General features: G+C 38.2%; 1 protein-coding gene across 1 annotated transcript in view; it reads right to left on the minus strand.

The window, feature by feature from the left end:
* The window catches only part of EVC (EvC ciliary complex subunit 1), a 1,160,741-nt gene that overhangs the window by 117,865 nt on the left and 1,023,215 nt on the right, over positions 1-19,661 (minus strand). The window contains exon 14 of the mRNA XM_044055566.1: positions 11,623-11,821. Coding sequence (XP_043911501.1) covers positions 11,623-11,821 — 199 coding nt within the window. The remainder of the gene's footprint in view (positions 1-11,622; positions 11,822-19,661) is intronic.

A 19,661-nucleotide genomic window follows, 5' to 3' on the forward strand; every position in this document is an offset into this window, starting at 1 on the left:
GAAGCGAACCCGCATATGAGATTTGGGAGACCTAAATTGAAAGGAGAATATTTAATATAGCTCAGACTCATTTAAGGACCTGGGTATATGGGTAAATTCAGCTACGGGTTTTTTTAATCATATCAACCAGTTGGTTAATGATAGTTATATAACTATAGGTTGTATAACAAGGTTTATAAAGTCTAGGAAATCTAAATGATGAAGTCATTATTTGTTACTTACAGTAGACCCAAACTTGAGTATGGAATAACAATACGGAAATCCTATAAGAAAACACGCAAGAGTAAACTGGAAAGGGGTACAGTGGAAATATACCAAGGGAATCCATGGATGTGAACATTTTAGTTATTATGAAAGACTAAAATATCTAAACTTGTACAGTGTCTCTTACAGACATCTTAGAGGAGATCTTATTCAGGTATATAAGGCAATTGGAGACGACTATCTCTGGGAATGTTTGGGGGTTATCAAAAAGTACTAGAGAATCATCAGACAACCTATGTAGATGATTCCACAGGAATGAGAAATGTACTAATTAGTTCTCTGACAGAGTAGCTGATGCATAGAACAGAGTACCAAATTACATTAAATCAAGTACTAGTTTAGATATTTTTAAGAACAAACTGGACACTTATTATGGGAACACATGTTTTGGTATATTGGCAAGCTAGAACGGCATTAATGACCGTGCCTGAAATATTTGTATGTATGTGTTAACTACATCTGGCTGCATCTAAGCACATGGCAATAAACACTATGAAATCCTAGAAGCAATAGCTATCTTGCATCCTAGCTTACTGATTCTCTGAAGGGTGTCTTTTGAGGCATTTCGGCCAATCTCACTTCATTCTACTGGTGACAATCAAGCTTTGAAGTTCATGGTGTGTAACATCTGAGCCAAATGCCAGTGCTATTACTGGCTGCATCTGAGCATGCTGGAGTACACCCAAAATAATATTAGTGCCTGCTCAGCCCTTATCCTATTTTATATGCAGAATTTGTACACTGCTTTCTTTCCAATTGTGCTCTATACCAAACTATAATTCTGTACTACTCTCAGATCTTACAGTGTTTACTTTACATACTATTTCAGCCCTCACCGTACTATCATTATACTGAAGTTGTGTGCTATACTGAACTCTGTGTGCTACTCATGTAATACAGTCTAATTCAAAATGTACTCCCTGCAGGGTTAAGTAGTCTTTGCATCAATGTTAGCATATCTTTGCCTAACCTAGTACAACTCTTCCACTGTGTGCTTTATCTAACCAATATATTTCCCTACTTACTGACTAAATTGGCTTAATATATTATTCTTGACCTTGGTAATTCAACAACCCACAAACATAGAAGGCTAGCCTAAAGCTATCCCTTTCAGCTGACAGCGTCATTACACTTGATATTCTGAGACAGTGTACAGCTGCCTAATGCTCACTAACAATCAACTACTTACATAAAGAAAGTAGAAAGGTTAAACTCATTTTGAGACAATTTGCAAACTGCTTGATAAAATTCAGTGTCAATGAAAATGCAGATTTATGGCTAAAATCTGCATCCCTATCACTGAATTTTCTGGCTTATAACATAAACAAAGAGATTCATGTTGATCTTCCAAATGCATTCACACTGAATACTCTTTGGTAGAAACAGAGCTAAAAAACACTTTTGGCAATTTTAAAACAAAGCTTTTCCATGTGGGAGAAGGCATGGCAACTTATGCATACCAACTCCAAGGTTGCGTTGTTGTTGTGAAAAGTGCCACCTCAAACATCAGTGAAAGTGATTTTTGGATATTTTCTTCACATTCAGTAAAATCAACAGGTCCCTAAACTTAAGCCTGTCATCTAGGACTTTCAGACTGTTTATTTGCCATCTACTTTTACTTTCTTTGACAGGTAAGCAAAATAAATCATTTAGATGTATCAAATAATGAATTTCTATCTGAAAACATAAGCTCAAGTCATCAAATCACAAAATAAAAATCTTAAGATTGCAGTTCTCATTCATAAGCATATAATACTGCCAGAAGCCAACTTAATCATACAAGGACACCCAAAGAAGAGATACTTACTTCATATATATGTAAATGATTACATATATTTTCATTGCTATGTACTCCAGTGAGTCAAAGCACGACAAACATTTGCCAGTGAATCTTGGGGACAAGTTTTCACATGGTTTCTGCAAAGTGCAACAAGTTAATTTACTATATTACAAGCAATGTACCATAACCTGACCATCTGTGATTGGTGTTATGGCCCACAACTAAAACTTACTTGACTATCCACACTGCTACCATTAAAAATAGCCTACTATATCTATACTCTCTTGTACTTTCTAAGCTGAAACGTACTGAGAAATGACAACCTATTACGTCCATCACAGTCGATCAGTTTCTACCACAGCCTCAGACATCTGCAGGAATCTTACAACATATATTCTGGAGAAATAAAGAAGAAACTGTTTTTCCTCCCCAGACTGTTGCACCATCAACATTCTGACATGATGGACTGTGTAAAAGTATGTTTTAACTGAAATTCAAACAAATATTTTAAGAAAGATTCTATCAAGCTATTCAACGGCAAAGGAATTTAGAAAAAACAACAAATATTTCAGAACAGGGATAATCCTCTGAAATCAAGTGGAGTTGTCACTTCTGTGACAAGCTGAAAAATGTAAAATGGAAACACCCCTCTGCAATCAGAATGTGTAGGCATTGAGCAATGGAGCACCGGCTGACTTCTTAAGCAGACATTCTGAAAGTCCTAGCTGGCAGCCTTAGATTGCAGAGTGGAGAAACTAATCTGGTTAGCTGTCACTTGACTGGTCCAAAACATAGCAGCAAGGCCTTACCAGAAAAACAAAAATGAAGGTTATGAGTAGTCCCTGTGGTATAGGGTTTAATATCTTCAGCCCTCACCTGCTTACCATATGACCTTGAGAAAGTCATTTAACCAGACATTGATCCAGGTTCACCCCTGCAAAGGGACTGTGTGGGCCAGTGGGCCTACCTGGTTAACAAAAGTGGTACTATTATACTTCTTGTCTGTCTGTTTTTCTGTAACCTCACAAAAAATTAAAACAGCTGAAAAAGACACTACAAACCTAAATGCAGGTTCCATTAAGTCAGAAGAGCTGGAGACAAACAGCAGATGCTGTAGTTCTCATTACATACAACTGTCACCTTCAGCATAACAAATTATTCACTAACTTATGTTTTCCATAGGTGCATTACCAAATGCCATCTACAAATAAATAGAAAGTACAGATGTGTAAAACCTTACCATAACAGTAGATGTTCTTCCCTTCACTGTTGCAATATTCTTTAGAATAGGGATCCTCAGCCAAGGGCAGCCCGTCGTCTGGCCAGTGTACCAAAGCCTTTTGGTAGTAAAAGGTATGCCATACTTCACACGTATGCTCCCTATGCATTGCATATGGCATAAAGGTGATGTCTGGACATACCATCATTAGAATTGAAAAGCCCGAGTAGAAAAGACTGTACAAGGATAAAAATAGCAACAAACACACCCAGAAGGAAAAAGGACCAAGGACGGAAGCGAATACTACAACAGTGAAGAGAAGGACATTTACTGTTATGGTAAGATTTTACACAACTGTACTATATCTTTTCATATCACTGTTGCAGTATTGTTTACAACAGGGAGAATGCAAACGCTCAGGAAGAAGACTGGGAGGAGAAAGGGTCAGCAAAGCCTTCTAGGAGGTCATGGAGAATGGCCTGGCCCTAGAAATCACATCCAACTTACAGCACTTAGTAAAGGTATGCACAGAAGTTCAGGCTGCTGTCTCAAGAATAGAATTAGTATCCAAACCCTTGAAATAAGCAACAAAAGAAGCCACAGCTCTAGCGGAATGTGTATTAACAGAAGAAGGAAGGTTCTTCCCATGAAAAGAATAGCAGAAAGAAATGACTTCAGATATCCAAGAAGGAATGGTTTGCTTGGAAACCGCCAAACCTAAAGATCTAGGATGAAAAGAAAAAAGCTGTTCAGATTTACGAAAAGCTTTAGTCTTATCCGAATAATATCAGAGTTGTCTGTGTAAATCCAAGATGTGCAAAACCTTCTCACTAGCAGACTGCGAAGAAGGGGAAAAAAGTGGGGAAATGAATAGACTGATTAACAGTCAACTCATTATCCACCTTGGGCATAAATGAAGGATAAGTACGAAGGGACATTCTGTCTTTATGGAAAACTAAAAAAGGAGGAACAGCCATAAGGGCTTGCAGCTCAGACATGTGTGGTAGAGGTAAAGAACAGTCTTCCAAGAACAATGCTGTATAGAAGCTGAAGCAGCAGGCTCAAAAGGAGCCTAAGTCAATTATTCTAAAACAAAATTAGGGTTCCAGGAAGGAGGGGCAGGCTTCCTGAGAGGCCTAATGGAAAGGACGCCTTTAAGAAACTGTTTGGCCTCAAATCTAGAAGCTAAAGGGGGAGTGAAAGGCAGTCAAGCAATGATAGCTGATGGGTGAGCCTTAAATGAAAAAATGCACCAACCCAGCATTGAGCAATTCACACAAATAAGAGAGAACCAAGGGAACACCCACAGTAAGTGAATCCAGGTTATGAGAAAGACACCACACAGAAAACCTCTTCTATTTGGATAAGTAAGATTTCTTATTAGTGGGTTTCCTTGCCGCCTGCAGGACCCGAAGCACGTCCTCAGAAAAAAGATGTCTGTAAGGGGATCAAAAACCTATCACCCACAATGTCAGTTGAAGTGTGGACAGGTGGGGATGGATGAGAGATCCCCTGTCTTGTGTGAGTAGGTCCACTCTGTGAGGTAACATGTGACGAGTGCTCTTGGCAAGATGCAGAAGAAGAGGCAACCAATGCTGTCTGGGCCAAAATGGAGTCACCAGCAAGATTTTTGGGGCATCCTATTTTATCCTGAATAAGACTTTGGGAATGAGAGAGAAGACAAAGAAACATCCTCTTCCTAGAAAAAGAGAGAACGTCCACCTTCCAGGCCAGTGGGCATGGGACTCTGGTACAAAATACAGGAAGCCATCTGTTCAGAGGGGAAGTAAACAGATCTACTTAAGGAGTACCCCACTGGTGGACAATGCCCAGAAACACATCTCTCTGAAGCATCCACTTGTGAGACAGTGTTATGGACTTGCTCAGAGAATCTGCCACTAAGTTCTAATGAGGAAATGTAAACTGCCTGAAGGGTCACCTGATACTGGATAGCTACCTCCCAAACCTGAAGAGCTAACCTGCAAGGGACATAAGACCTTGTCCCCCCTTGCTTGGTGACTTACCACATCCCTGTGGTATTGTTTGTAAGAATCTTGAGAGGCCCTGAATGAAAAAGAATGAAAAGCCTGAACATCCCACAGAAGAGCTCTTATCTCTTTGATACTGATGTGGTCTTTCTTTTGCCGAGGCAACCAAAGGCCCTGTACCTTCACAGGGCCAAAGGAGGCCTCCCATCCCACGTCTGAGACATCTGTGAAAAGTTCCTAAGAGGGAACTGGAGGATGAGAAGGGAGTCCTGGGTTGAAGGACAACTAATGAATCCACCACTGAAGATCCAGCTTGAGACATGGACGTAGAGGAACTAGAGAATCTAAAGGATGAGAATGTTGAAGCCAAACTGACTTTAGAAACCAGTGAAGCTTTCTCATGTGGAGCTTGGTTACAGGTAGCACAGGAATGGCGGAAGTCATGTAACCCAGAGCCCTCAGAAATTTTCTGGCTGTTATTGAAGCCACAGGAAGAAGGGGATGAAAGAAAGCAGTGAGAGTTAAGGCCTCGGGAGGGGGAAGAGATGCCAGCAATGGAATGGTCTAGATCCTGAAGCCCAGAAAAACATGATCCCGAGGAGTCAGGAATGACTTCTAGAATTTTACAGTAAACCCCAGGCTTTGCAAGAGAAAAATGGTGAAGTGTAGATGCTGACATAAGATCTTTTGAGAGGAGGCCTGAATAAGTAGGTTGTCCAGGTAGGGAAAGAAAGACCTGTATACCCCTTAGCCTGCAGAAAGCAATCACAGGAGTGAGGCATTTGAAGACCCCTGGGGTAGTAGAGATGCCAAAGGGCAAAGCAGAGAACTGAAAATGTCAGGAAGCAGCAGAGAAACATAAAAACCTCTTGAAAAGGGGATGAATAGGAATGTGAAGATAAGCATCCTTGAGATCCAGAGAAACTAGAAAACCCTGAAGTAGCAGCAGAGGAAACAAGGTTTGAAGGGAAAATATCCAAAAGGTGTTTAGCTGAGAAAGATCCAGAATAGGTCCTCCACATGCCTTCTTTCCTGGGAACCAAGAACATTCTGGAGTAAAAGCCCTTCCCCCTGTGAGGAGCTGGAACTTCGTGAATTGTTCCTTGAGCCAACAGACCCTGAAGCAGATCCGGAAAAAAGGGCAACTGTTCCAGAGGATGCTGAGAAATGCCCAAAAAAGGGGAACAGATTTCCAAACCATAACCCTGGCAAATTATGGAATGAATACAGGAGTCTTGGATGATTTTTACCCAAACAGGAAGAGAAGGGGAAAGACGCACAGAAAGAGGAATGTGACTGATAAGAACAGGAGAGTCAAGACAGCATCTGGTTTGTCAGGAAAAGGAGGCTTCTGAGCAGAAGGTATATGGGTAGCCATAGCAGGGGGAGCTCTTCTACTTTGGGGAGAGGGAGAGACTGTCTACGGAAAAATGCAGGCTTATTTGGATAATTCCATTGAAACTTGGACACAGGGAAAACAAAAATATGCTTCAACTCCTGTAAGGCCTTGTCATTTACTTGCAGGGACTTAAACAACTCTGCAGCAGCAGAACCACACAAATGTTTATTATCAAGAAGAGCATCCACCAGTTAAGGCCAGATATCATCAGGTAAAGGCTGAACTCACAACTAGGAATATCACCTCAAAAACAGATCCAAAAGCAGTTGTAAATGAAGCATCAGCTGCATTTAATGGAATGGTGAGCTACTTGGGAGGACATCCCAAGTAAAGCAAGAGCAAAGGCCTTCCCCTCAGAATCAGGGAGATTAGAAATAGCCTGACAGGATTGAGACAGAAGAGTCTGAACTTACCTAGTCATGTATGTCTGATAGTTAACAGTTCTAAAGGTTAGGATAGCAGAAGTTTGCACCTTCTTACCCAGTCTTTCCACGGTTCTGCTACCCTTACCATATGGCAGCAATTTAGTGGAAGACAACAACTTGTAAGGCTTATTACCTAATCACAAAAGGGTTCACATCTAGATCAAGAGAGATCATTGTGCCCCTCTATTCATCGCTCATCAGGCCCATAATTGAATACAATGCCCCATTTGGGATGTACCTTACCCGACACCTGCAACAGTTGGAGAGACCTCAAAACTACCTCACCAAGAGGATCACGGGCCTCAAACAGATGCCCTGTGCAGCTCGACTAAAGAAACTCCAGCTCTACTCAGTTGCTTACCACCTACTCAGAGGCAATCTCTGCCTGACGTACAAGGCCATGTCTAACCCGGAATTGTTGGACATGCTCCACCTCAAGAAAACCAAATCCATTAGAGCTACATGCTACAGGGATTTAAACCTTAACACTACAATAAATAGGACATGCTGGAGGGATAGATTCATATCCCAAAGGCTTCCCTCGCTCTGGAATAGAATCCCAGTCCATGTTAGGCAGAGCCCCTCGCTGACCCTCTTCAAGAGAAATCTTGATGAGTGGATGGGAAATCGTAAATTTATTCCCGGGATCACTTTTACGGCCCTGCTGGACAGAGGCTCAGGAATCTAGTATAAAGGGGAGGTGAAAGCCAACACATTCTGGCTAGGCTTATAAATGCCCTAGGGCAGATAGTTTAGTACCTACCTATGAACTTGATATGAAGGGATTTCACAGCTATGTGGTTAAGGCTCATGTGAGTAATACAAGCACAAGGTTGCAAATCAAAGTGTCAAGGACAGTAGGATTTTGGATGCAAGTCCTTAGGGAGAATAAAGACCACAAACAAATGATAATCAGAATGTAGCAGGAAGTATTCTAAGACCTAACCAAAACAGAATGGATAAAGGAGACTATCAATAAGGATACCTAAAAGTAGGGGTAGAGAAAATAGGCGAGAGGTGGCTAGAATTCCTTGGAGTAAATTAGCAAAAGAAACCAATGCACTGAGAGCAGATGACTAGGGAGGGAAAGATACTAAAGTGGGATGAGTCTATGTAGAAGTTTGGAGTGCAACATAGAAACTGCCTTCCCTAGAATTAACACCACAGTATGGCAAAGAAAAGGGCATAGCAGAGTGTTAAGTAAAAGGCCAGCTCTGGCAGTGTTTTTAGTTGAATCTGGAACAGAAGCTGCTGTTACAAAAGGGATAATTAGTAAGGTGCAAAAATATTATATGTTGACTATAGGAATCCATCACTGAGGTTAGAAAAGACTGAGAAAAGGGGAAATTATTTTTATTTATTTAGTTTACGTTTGTTAAATAGATAAGCGGACTTATCTGGGAACCCTTATTATTGTACTTCAATAAAAAGAGTAAATATAAGTATTGTAGTCTTATAAACAGTTTGAATACATGCAGAGAAGCAACAGAAAAAGTATATACACTTCTAATAATCCAACATGATAGACTGAAAAGCACAAATAAAGGTGTCACAGGGATATGTCAACCAAGAAGTTTACATGCTTACATTTAATAGCAATTAAGACGGACAGATGTAAAAGGAAAGAGGAGGTAACCTGCATCTCTGAGCTGTAAGGCAATTTACAAAGAAACAATGAGAGGACATCTGTATGGCCCCTAAATATGCAGCAAAGTCCAGAAAGTTTTGGATTTCTTCATGGAAGTGTTTGCATAGGTAGTTTTATACCAGAAGCAGACTTGTAAATTTTTCCTCAGGTAGACAGCAAATGCTAGATGTGTGATGGGAAAAGGTTAGAAATTGGGAACATGGTTTTAGGGAATATAATGAAATGGTAGATTTCAAACATTTCCTACAGTGTACTTTGTCAGAAATATTTGGGGAGCAAATGCTTATAACTAAGGACATAATTATTTTGAACTGGGATATAGGATCTAAACTGCACAGACATAGCAAGACCTTACAAAGTTTAATGTGTTGGCTGGAAAAAAAGCACAGCTGTTGGAAAACCGAACTCAAAATCTAAATCAACTGTAACTGCAGTGCTGAATATTGTAAAAGAGATGAAAAAACTCAAGGTGTGACCTTTAGAAAAGGAAAGGAGCAAATTACACAGAAATAAATGGAACGTGTTGAACCAATACATGCTGAATAATGTCCAGGAAGAGGAGTGAGGTTTAAGGAAAGGCAGGAACTGAACAACTTATGTAATGTTGAACTGAATGCAAATTGTTAAAAAGAAAATATATATTTATACTGAATGAAAATACTGTAAAATGTTAGTGCGGTTTGCTTTCTTTTCTTTTAATGTATGTATACCTATGTCCCTGATTAAAATATGATGATTTAATAAATATGTTTAATAAATGCGTTTAAAAACAGAAACCCCTGCCAAATCTGACTGCTCAATTAAAAAAGGATAAAGTTTTATTTTATGTATTTTATTTTACATTTGTTGTCCGGGCTAGTCTAACTGGATATATGTCCATTTTCAGTAGAGGCCCGGAGAGATAAGCTCCAATAAAGAGAAAATAGCAACATTTATACAATGGATAGTAAGACCAGAGATGCACATTGTTACATATAGTATTGTACTGTACAATAAATAGTAAGACCAGGGCTGGAAGTAGTTAAATATAGCATTGTACTGAGGTTACTAACAGGTTTAAAGAAAGAAACTGATGTTTGTAGGAATATGTTTATACAGTTGATAGCTTACTAAGTGAGTTTATACTGTGTAGAGCTTCCCTGTAAAGACTAAATCAAGACAGACTTCAGTAGCTTACAGATTATATTTTCTGAGGTTCATGAAGGAAGGTAAACTGAGAACAGCAGTAGTGAGATAAGCACGCAGTGAACATAGCAGGATAGGATATTAGTCTGGGTGAGTGCAAGAGCATAGCCAGTGAGAATTAAGGTAAACTTTAAGTTGCTTTTTGAAAAGTAGTGTTGAGGGAAGAGTTGAGAGTTCACTAGGAAGCAAGTTCCAAGTTTTCCCCATGGTGCTGGAAAACCATAAGTCTCCTGCCTTATTGTTGGATTTATGAATGGCTACTAGTAATTTAGTTGCACAGTGTAGGGTTGTAAGATTTTGTAGGGGGTGATAAGGCTAGTGAGTATTGGAGTATTGCTAGGATGATGAAGGATCTTGTGGGCAATAATACGTTGTTGAAACTGAAGCTAATTATAAAGTTCCAGCCAACCTATCTGTTTTAGATTGTGACAATGGTGGGTACAAAATGGGGAGCCTGTGGCAAATCTGGCAATATTGTTATAGGAGGTTAGTTTTGGATAGATTGGTATAAATGGGTGAGGCATAGAGGAGGGTGGAGATAAGATGGGTGTGGGCAATAGTAGTTCTAGCTGTTGGAGTAAGGAAGGGTTTAATCCTTATATTGGGAGCCTAGTTTTCTATTTACTGGTTTTATTGTAGAGTTAATGTGTGTGTCAAGGTTAAGGTTGTGGTCAATTGTAACTCCTAAGAGTTTTGTGGTTGGGTCAGGAGATATGACTGTACCATTATTCGAAGAAATTGTGAAGTTTATCGGGGGTGACTTTTGTGTTGGAGTGAAGAGTAAAAGTTTTGTTTTTTTGGGGTTGAGGAGGAGGCAGCGCTGTAGGAACCAGTTTTCGACTTTAATACTTTTTGGGTAAGGGAGTGGAGTTCTGATACAGAAGAAGCGGAGCATATCAATGTCGAGTCATCTGCACATTGTATGCAGGCAGCTTGAGGAATATTTTCATTAAGATTGTTGACAAATACTGAGAATAGGAGAGGGCCGAGAAGAGATCCTTGAGGGACACCAAGGGTAACAGGGAGATGTGTGGATAGATTGTTGTCCCACAGCACAGTCTGTTGCCTACTTTCTAGGTAGGACTTAAAACAAAGAAGTGCTTGTGTGTCAAGGGAGAGGGATTCAAGTAAGTTTAAAAAGTAGCTGATGGTTAACCATGTCGAAAGCTTTTGAGAGGTCAATAAACAGTGCTAAGGTTAGGGTATTGTTATTACGATTTTTGTTGATACAGTCAGAGAAGGATAAGAGGGCTGTAGTGGCGCTATGGAATAGTCTAAACTCATGCTGAAAGCAAACTAGTAAATTATTTTGGAGTAGGTGATCTAGTAGTTGTCTGTGGATGCATTTTTACATGATTTTTGCTAAAGGGGAGAGTAAGGCTATTGGGCGATAGTTTGAGAGTTCTGTTGAGTTACCACCCTTGTGTACTGGGATAATATGGGAAATTTTCCAGATCAAAGGGATGGTTCCTTCTATAATGGTTCTGTTAATTATGATGGAAATGGGATATGCTATAACTTTGGCAGCTAGTTGCAGATATTCAGCTGGAAGATAATTAGCTGAGGGGGTGCATGGTTTGAGTTTACGAAATGTGAAGTGCTAGCTGTTTAAGAGTGATAGAATGTTAAAAACACAAACTGGCAATAGACAGTCTTACTTGTTCCCTTCTGCTGTCAAACAAATGTAAATTTTCATGAGATAAAATGCTGTTACCTCATTCTGTAGCTTTCTGGTGTCCCAAAGTGGCATGATTCCATCTAGGGAATGCTTTTCCTTCAGGTCTTGAAGCTTGCTTTTCTTTCGGGACATTCGCATGTCAGTCAGAGTTGCTAACCCAAGATGTCGAACACCTAGCTGTCGTAGCATTGCCTGCAAACCAAGTCTATATTCTTTCACCAGATATTCCTTTGCTCTGTTCAAAGATTCAAAGAAACGTTATTGTTATTTAGGAAACACAAGTGCTACCTAAACAAAATTTCGAGTGTCAGCTCTTTTACATGAGAAAACAAACACAAAAAGACAGACATGATAGCTATTAAAGAATAAACAATAACTATAGTACAGAACTAAATATCCAAGTAGCTGTTGCACATGCTTGTACACGATTTATTACATTGGACAACACTGACTACTAGTTAATTAACAGATGAAAAGAAATGTACACTATACATGGAGGTGAGATTGCGTGATATTGCACATAAGGAAGTGACTGGATTTCACTTAAATGAGAACAGATTTATTTTCTTTAACATTTGTTAACTGGGAAAGTCCGACTTGGAAAGAAGCCAATTTTCAGCGGAGACCTTGGGAGAATTGCTCCGGATGTATGTCTTTATAAAATGGGAGGAAACTGGAGCATCCCGACAGAAATGCAGGGAGGACATGCAGACTCCGCACAGAAGGCACTCCAGCCGAGAATCGAACGAGAGAACCTCCTGCTGTGAGGAAATAACGCTACCACTGTGCCGTCCAATGTCCAATCCATATTCATTTTAGTATACAATAAATAAATAGAATTACTGCATGGAAAAAAAAAAGAAAAAAAATGAGAGCGTAACAATCTATTATAGTTTTGATATATCCAGATTTATGTCTGCATTAATGAGTACTATTGCAGTTGGATATCAACTGTTCACGAATCTGGAGGTCCTGCAGCAGATACTCCGTAACCTTTTACCAGATGCAAATTTAGTGAACCAACCACATGCTGGATGAGAAGTGTCACTTAGTATTTTGCGGGACCTCTTTCTATCTCAGTTCAAAGAGCTCCTGTAAGGTAGGAAGACTAGTGCCCACGATCTTTTCTGTTGTTATTATTCTTTGCAGCTTCTTCCTTTCGGCCATTGTGCGGTTATTGAACCATACAGTGCAGTTGCTGGTGATAATGCTCTCGATGGCTCCTCTGTTGAAGGTAATTAGAACATTCATAGAGAGCTTTGCTTTTCTCAGCCTTCTTAGGAAGTATAGCTGCTAGTGTTTTTTTTAAATTGGCTGGCCTGTGTTTGCACTCCAAGAAAGATCCTCTGATATATGTACCCGCAGGAACTTTGCAGTTTGGACTCTCACCACTTCTTCAACATTGATCTTGAGGGGCAGGTGCATGGCAGAGCTATTTCTGAAGTCAATAACAATTTATTTTGTTTTATTGATGTTTAGGTCCAAATTGTTATCACATCATTCAATCAGGGAGTTGACCTCATTCTATACCCACTCTTGTTATCACCACTTATAAGTCCTACTACTGTGGTGTCATCTGCAAATCTGATGATGTGGTTTGTTGCTAGCTTTCACAGAGCAGTCATGGGTAAGGTTTGTGAACAGTACAGGACTCAGCATACAGCCCTGGGGTACTCCAGTGTTGATTGTAATACTCCCTGAAGTGTTGTTACTAGCACAGGTCCTTTGTGTTCTTCCAGTCAGGAAAGCGAGGATCCAGTTGCACAGCCCTTTATTTATGCCAAGGTTGATTACCTTTTCATAAGTTGCACTGGAATCATCATATTGAATGCTGAGCTGAAATCTATGAACAGCAGCCTGGCATAGTTGTTCTTCTCTTTAAGATGCTCCAATGTGAGGTGAAGTGCCACTGAAATGGCATCAGCAGTTGATCAGTTTGCCGAGTAGGCAAACTGCAATGGGTCAAAGGATTGGGGTAGTAGTGTAGTCAAAAGGCTTTTTACCAGTCTTTCAAACCATTTCATTACATTTGATGTAAATGCCACTGGCCTGTAATCATTTAAGCAGGTGGAGTTGGCTTTTTTGGGCAGAGGGATTATGTTGGTAACTTTGAAGCATGCTGGTACTTTTTCCCGGGCAAGTGAGGTATTGAAGATGTCCACCAGGACTATGCTGAGTTAGTCTGCACAACCTTTCAATACTTTCCCCAGAATGTTATCAGGGCCAGCAGCCTTCTTGGGGTTCACTTTTCTCAGTTGGTTCCTTACATCCACAGCACTGAAGTTAAGTACTGCCTCCTTTTGGTCATTGAGAAGTTTTACAGCCTCCAGGTTGTTTTTCTCTTCAAACCTGCCATAAGATGTGTTTAGACTGTCCAGAAATTCAGTGCTGTCAGTGCACTGAGTTGACTTGGTCTTGTAGTCAGTTAGCTGTTGAATATCATGTCAAAGGCTTATTGAGTCGTTCACATCCTTGAAGCATCCTTGTATCCTCTTTCCATACTCCCTCTTGGCCTCCTTATACCAGTTTTTAGATTAGTCCTTGCCACACTTAAAACCCTTCTTATCCTTTGCCCTGAAAGCAGTGTTTCTTGACCTCAGCAATTCGTACACCTTGCTGTTTAGCCATGGTTTTTGGTTGGCTCTTACTTTAATATTTTTGATATTCATTATATCCTCCACACATTTGGATATATAAGCCATAGTTGTCTCAGTATATTCATCTATGTTCACTAGATTGTTCACTTTGGCTGCCTCCCTGAAGCCATCCCAGTTTGTGGTTTCGAAGCAGTCCCTGACATTTTCCATGGCTCCTTCATGCCAGGCCCTAATTTGTTTCACAGTGGGCTTATCTCTGATCAAGAAAAAATATAAAATATATAGAAATATATCTGTAGAAGAAATATCAACTCTTTTGATTCACATAAATGTTTAAAGCTGGAAGACAAAATAATTATCTTCATTTCTCAATACTGCAAGCTGACAAAATAAAACTCCACCTATGATAATACACTAAAAAGCAACTGAAAACTGTTCAAAGAAATGAATACAGTATTTATATTGCATGCTGTATTTTTAATAAAAAAGAAACTAACTAGAATCTTTACACACAAGTTTATCTATCATTTGGATACACTGCCACAAAGTTCATTTTGTGGACTTTGTTCTGCAGTTTCATTTTGTACTGTACAAATGGAACAAACTTTGCAGTACTTTATTAAATCTGCCATTACTATGGCTTCTGGACTTCTTGCCTAATGATAATACAGTATTTATAATCTCAGCCTATGCCCACAGCAGGGTTGTTATAGTGGAGAAGAGTGCATTCAAATAGCAGTTGCAGGCCCTACTAGATAAAGCAGGACAACATGAATTGGTGTTGATAATAGGTTACTTAAATGTACATATTGGGACAGGCAGAACAAGATACAAGGACTACCTGGGTCTACATGGGTGGGGCAACAGAGATAAAGAAGGAGAGGCCATTCTAGAATTCTATCTGGCAATACCTTGATAGTAGCCAACACATGGCTCAGACAGAGAGATGGTCACAAGATCACATACAAGAGTGGCCAACATGCAACTTGGGTGGACTTCCTCCTAGTAAGGAAAAAGCAATGGGGTAAAATCAGTGATTGCAAAGTCATCCCTAGTGAAACAGTCAGCGCACAGCATAAACCACTGGTTGCCTCAATCAGCTGCAAGCGGTAGTCAGAGAAGGCTGTAAAGTCAACAGAGATTACGTTGAAGACCTGGAAGTTGACTGGACAGAAGTATAACAGTTCAAGGAATTACTTAGGGCTTTAGCACCCCAAGGAAAGGAGGAAATAAGCGGAGTTGAAGAAGAATGGCAATCCCTCAAAACTGCATGTGTGAGGACTGCAGACCAGCTATGTGGCTGAGCCAGGTACAGAAATAAGTTACATAAGGAAAGTTGGTGGTGGAATGCAGAAGTCCATGAAGTCATCAAAAGAAAGGAGTGTAGAAAAAAGAGGGAGATAGAAAAGATGGACCAGACTAGAAAGGAATACTGATTGACTAACAAAGATTCTAAGAAAGGAATTGCAATGGCAAAGAACAGGGCATCAGAGGCACTGTACTATGGCGACACTAGACCAATATGGTATCTTTCCCAATAACACTGAATTAATTTTTTCTTATACATTAGTCTATATGTTTTCCATAATATACAAATATCCTTTATTTCCTTTTTATTAGATTCCATCCTTTATGATCTTCTTTAATAAAATGTATCCTTAAAACAAATATTTATTTCATAGAAAAGTAAACACCAGCTATTTTAATTGTGTCACCCAGTCGTTTATTTCATTGCTCATCATACCTCTATCTTTTATATGTTTGGATACATAAATACATTCTCTCATTCATTCTTTATTTTTAGTTGTTATAACAATAATATTATCTGCATAAGACATCATAAATGGAAATTCAAGTTCTGTTTGAATTTTATAACTTGCATTCTTCATTTTCTGATTTACATCTCTAACTACTGTGGTCATAACCAAAGCAATTAAAATATCGGTCATAGGATACTCTTGCCTTATACCATTATTCATATCTATTTCTTTACTTATCCATCCATTAATTAAAACCCTTTTCTATTCGCATAAGCTGTTATACATATTTGCTTAGTCTTATTATTACCATTGTACATGTCCATTATTTTCCACAAAATGTCATGCTGTACAGAATCAAATGCTTGATTAATATCACCTACCATAAGCTTTACATCTTCCCTCTTTTTATAATCTATAATTTCTCTCACTATAATTAATAATTCCTGACATCCCTTTCCTCGTATACTATACAACTTTACTACATAATATATTGCATCTTACTTTCAAATATTTTTGTATTTTCATATCTTATAGTCAAAATATTGGCCGCCAATTTTTATATCTTCTCTTTCTCCCTTTTCTATATAAATTTCACTATTCTACTACACAATTCGTTATATTTCACTCCGTCATTCAACCATTCATTAAATATACACATTAAACAAATTTTCTGCCATCCTTTTGTTGTACATTTCAAATGCAATATCATCTGGGCTTGATACTAATTTTGCATTTAACGGTTTCAATATCTTTTTTAATTCATATAAAGTAATCAATCTCTTTACCAAGTTCTCTATTATTTAGCTCAGAATTTTTTTATATTTCCAGTTCCTTTATATCATGCCATCTTTTTCTTCATCTCTATTTTACCAAACATTTCCTCTACATGACTTGCATCAATTTCTAAAAATTGCTGCTGACTTTTCTTTCTTTCTTTCTACCTTCTTTGTCTTTCTTTTCTCTCATTATACTACCATCCTCCTTTACTATTTTACTTAAAGAAGGGGAAGCAACTTTTCTTCCTTGTAGAAGATGTTTTGTTTATACAATAGTTCTCCAATTCCCTCATAACTTTTCTTATAAATCTCTTTTTCTTTCTCATAATCTCTATTATTTTCCAAATTATTTATTAGTTCTCTATGCATTTTAAAATATTCCTTTTCTTTTGTCTCTATTTTTCCACAATATATAACTATTTCTATATTTTACTTTGAAAGCAATCCACCATTCTGACCAAATGACATAGAAAACCCTCATACTAATATGATCTTTTCATAATTGCTTAATGTTTTTCTTTTTCATTCTGTTCCTTTTTATTTTTATTCCTTTTCCTATCTTTATATACTCTTCATTATCATATATTTCTATCCATATTGCCAAATGATCCGAAAAACCTGTGATAATAGTTTCTTGTTCCATTATACATATTCCTTCTGATACCAAAAAAAAAATAGTTTATTTCAGTTTTTAAAGTGCCTCTCTTATAAGTCTATATTTTTGTTCCATATAACAATTTTTCCGTATTTTATTATTTCTAACTTCTTTTTTACATCTTTTCCTCTTTTATTACCCTTCAAGTCACAATTAAAATCTCCTGTAATTATATCCATGTTAATAAAAACATAATCCAATATTTTCTGAAATAAATACTCCTCCTTTACTAGTTACATATATGTATATTGCAATAATTCTACACACTTTTCCTTGCCACCTTAAATCTATAATAGTTGTGCTTTCATTTTTACTAGTATAACATCCAAAATTTTAATTACCTTTCTACACAGACTTGCTATTCATGAACACTGGTTAATCCCTATATTCCATATTATTTTCCGCTCCCATAATTTTGGTATTTGTAGTCTTTATTCCTGTGTCAAAATCCTTATGTCTTCTAAAATAATTATATCCATGCCACATTTATTGTACCATTCTAAAATTACTATACTTCTAATATTATTTTTTCATACTATTAACATTTACAGAAAAAAAAACTTAAATTATTTCTCTCCAGATTTCTTAGTTTAGAAGATATCATATTATACTAATCTCTTACAAGAAAAGCTTCCTTCATTCCCCTTCTTTTTTCTATCAACAGCTTTCATTTTCTTTTCTGTCCTTAATTCTTCTACAAATGTTAGTCTTTTATCTTATTTTCCAATTTATGTCCTCTTTATCACTAACATCTGATTCTAGCTCTAATTCCCCTCCTTTATTATCTTTTTCACCATCTCTTTTTTTTTTACAGTTTCATCTATTTCTTTCTTCTCCTCAATCCCTTCTTTGTCTTTACCTTGGTTTGTAGCACTTAGTCCATCCATAAATGTCCCCCCTTTTTACAATTATAACATTCAAGTTCACTTTCTTTTGCTTTATGCGCCATTTTACCACATATAGAGCATTTCTTCTTGTCACAGTTACTAATTACATATCATCCTTTTACACAAAAACAAAAAGTCTTTGGTTGTCCTCATATTTCACAACACCCCTGTTACAAGCAACATTTATGACATTTGGAATATGTAAAATTTTATCCATTTCACTTTCAGAATAACATTACAGTCCCATGTACCAGTCCATAAACCCCTACAACTTTTGACATGTCTATTATTTCTTTACATGCATTTTTTTAAATATTCTTTTAAGTCTTTTTATCTACTTCCGTTCAGAACTGTATGTAAACTTTCTTTTTAGTCTCTGGAAAATATACTCTTATTGTATATTCATATTCATTCCAAGAATTGTCACTGTCTTTTTTCATATTCACAAAAATCTTTCCATGGCTTGCACAGTCTTAACAAATGTCACAAATGTCTTCTAGTTAATTAGAATAAACGCTCTTACCTCTCAGATGTTTGTTCCCAATGGCAAAATAATATTGTCCCATACCTCATATCCATTCAGTTCCTTTTCCTTTTTATTTGTAGCCTTTCTGTAAACTTCCTTTTCATGCTGTCTTCTCCTCTTTTCCTCTCTATCCCTCCTAGTGATATAACTGTTGCTGCTTTGGTGCATTCCCTCTGAGATCTCTCTTCAATGTAGGGGAAAATTTAGCCAGGGCATTGGGGTGGTAGCCTACTAAACACCGAAAGTGTGATAAGAGACCTTGGGATACAGGTGGACAGTAGTCTCTCCTTTGATAATCACATCGCCACAGTAGTCAGGAAATCCTTCTACGTGGCACACCTCATCATAAAGGGGTTTACCTCAAGAAAAAAAAGAAGTAACTGTTCCTCTCTACTCATCCCTCATCAGACCCATTACAGAGTACAACACCCCTTTTGGCATGTACCTCACAAAACATCTACAGCAACTAGAAAGGCCACAGAAATACCTCACTAAGACGATTACCAGTGTCAAACAGATGCCATACGCAGACCATCTAAAAAAACTCCAGCTTTACTCCGTCTCTTATCGCCTACTCAAAGGCGATCTCTGCCTAACATGCAAAGCCATGTCAAACCCAGATCTGTTGGACATACTACACTTAAAGAAACCCCAATCCCTCCGAGACACATGTTCCAGGGACCTAAACCTTGCCACCACAATAAACAGAACATGATGGAGGGATATTCCTGTCCCAGAGACTTCCCATGCTCTGGAACAGACTACCCATTCATGTCAAGCAAAGCTCATTAGCCCTCTAAGAAAAATCTTGACAATTGGATGGGAAATAGGAAATTCACCCCAGGGATCACTTCTCTGTCACTGCTAGACAGGG

Source organism: Protopterus annectens, chromosome 14.part0 (genome assembly GCF_019279795.1).
Source record: "Protopterus annectens isolate FY-2018-M chromosome 14.part0, PAN1.0, whole genome shotgun sequence".
Lineage (NCBI taxonomy): Eukaryota > Metazoa > Chordata > Ceratodontiformes > Protopteridae > Protopterus > Protopterus annectens.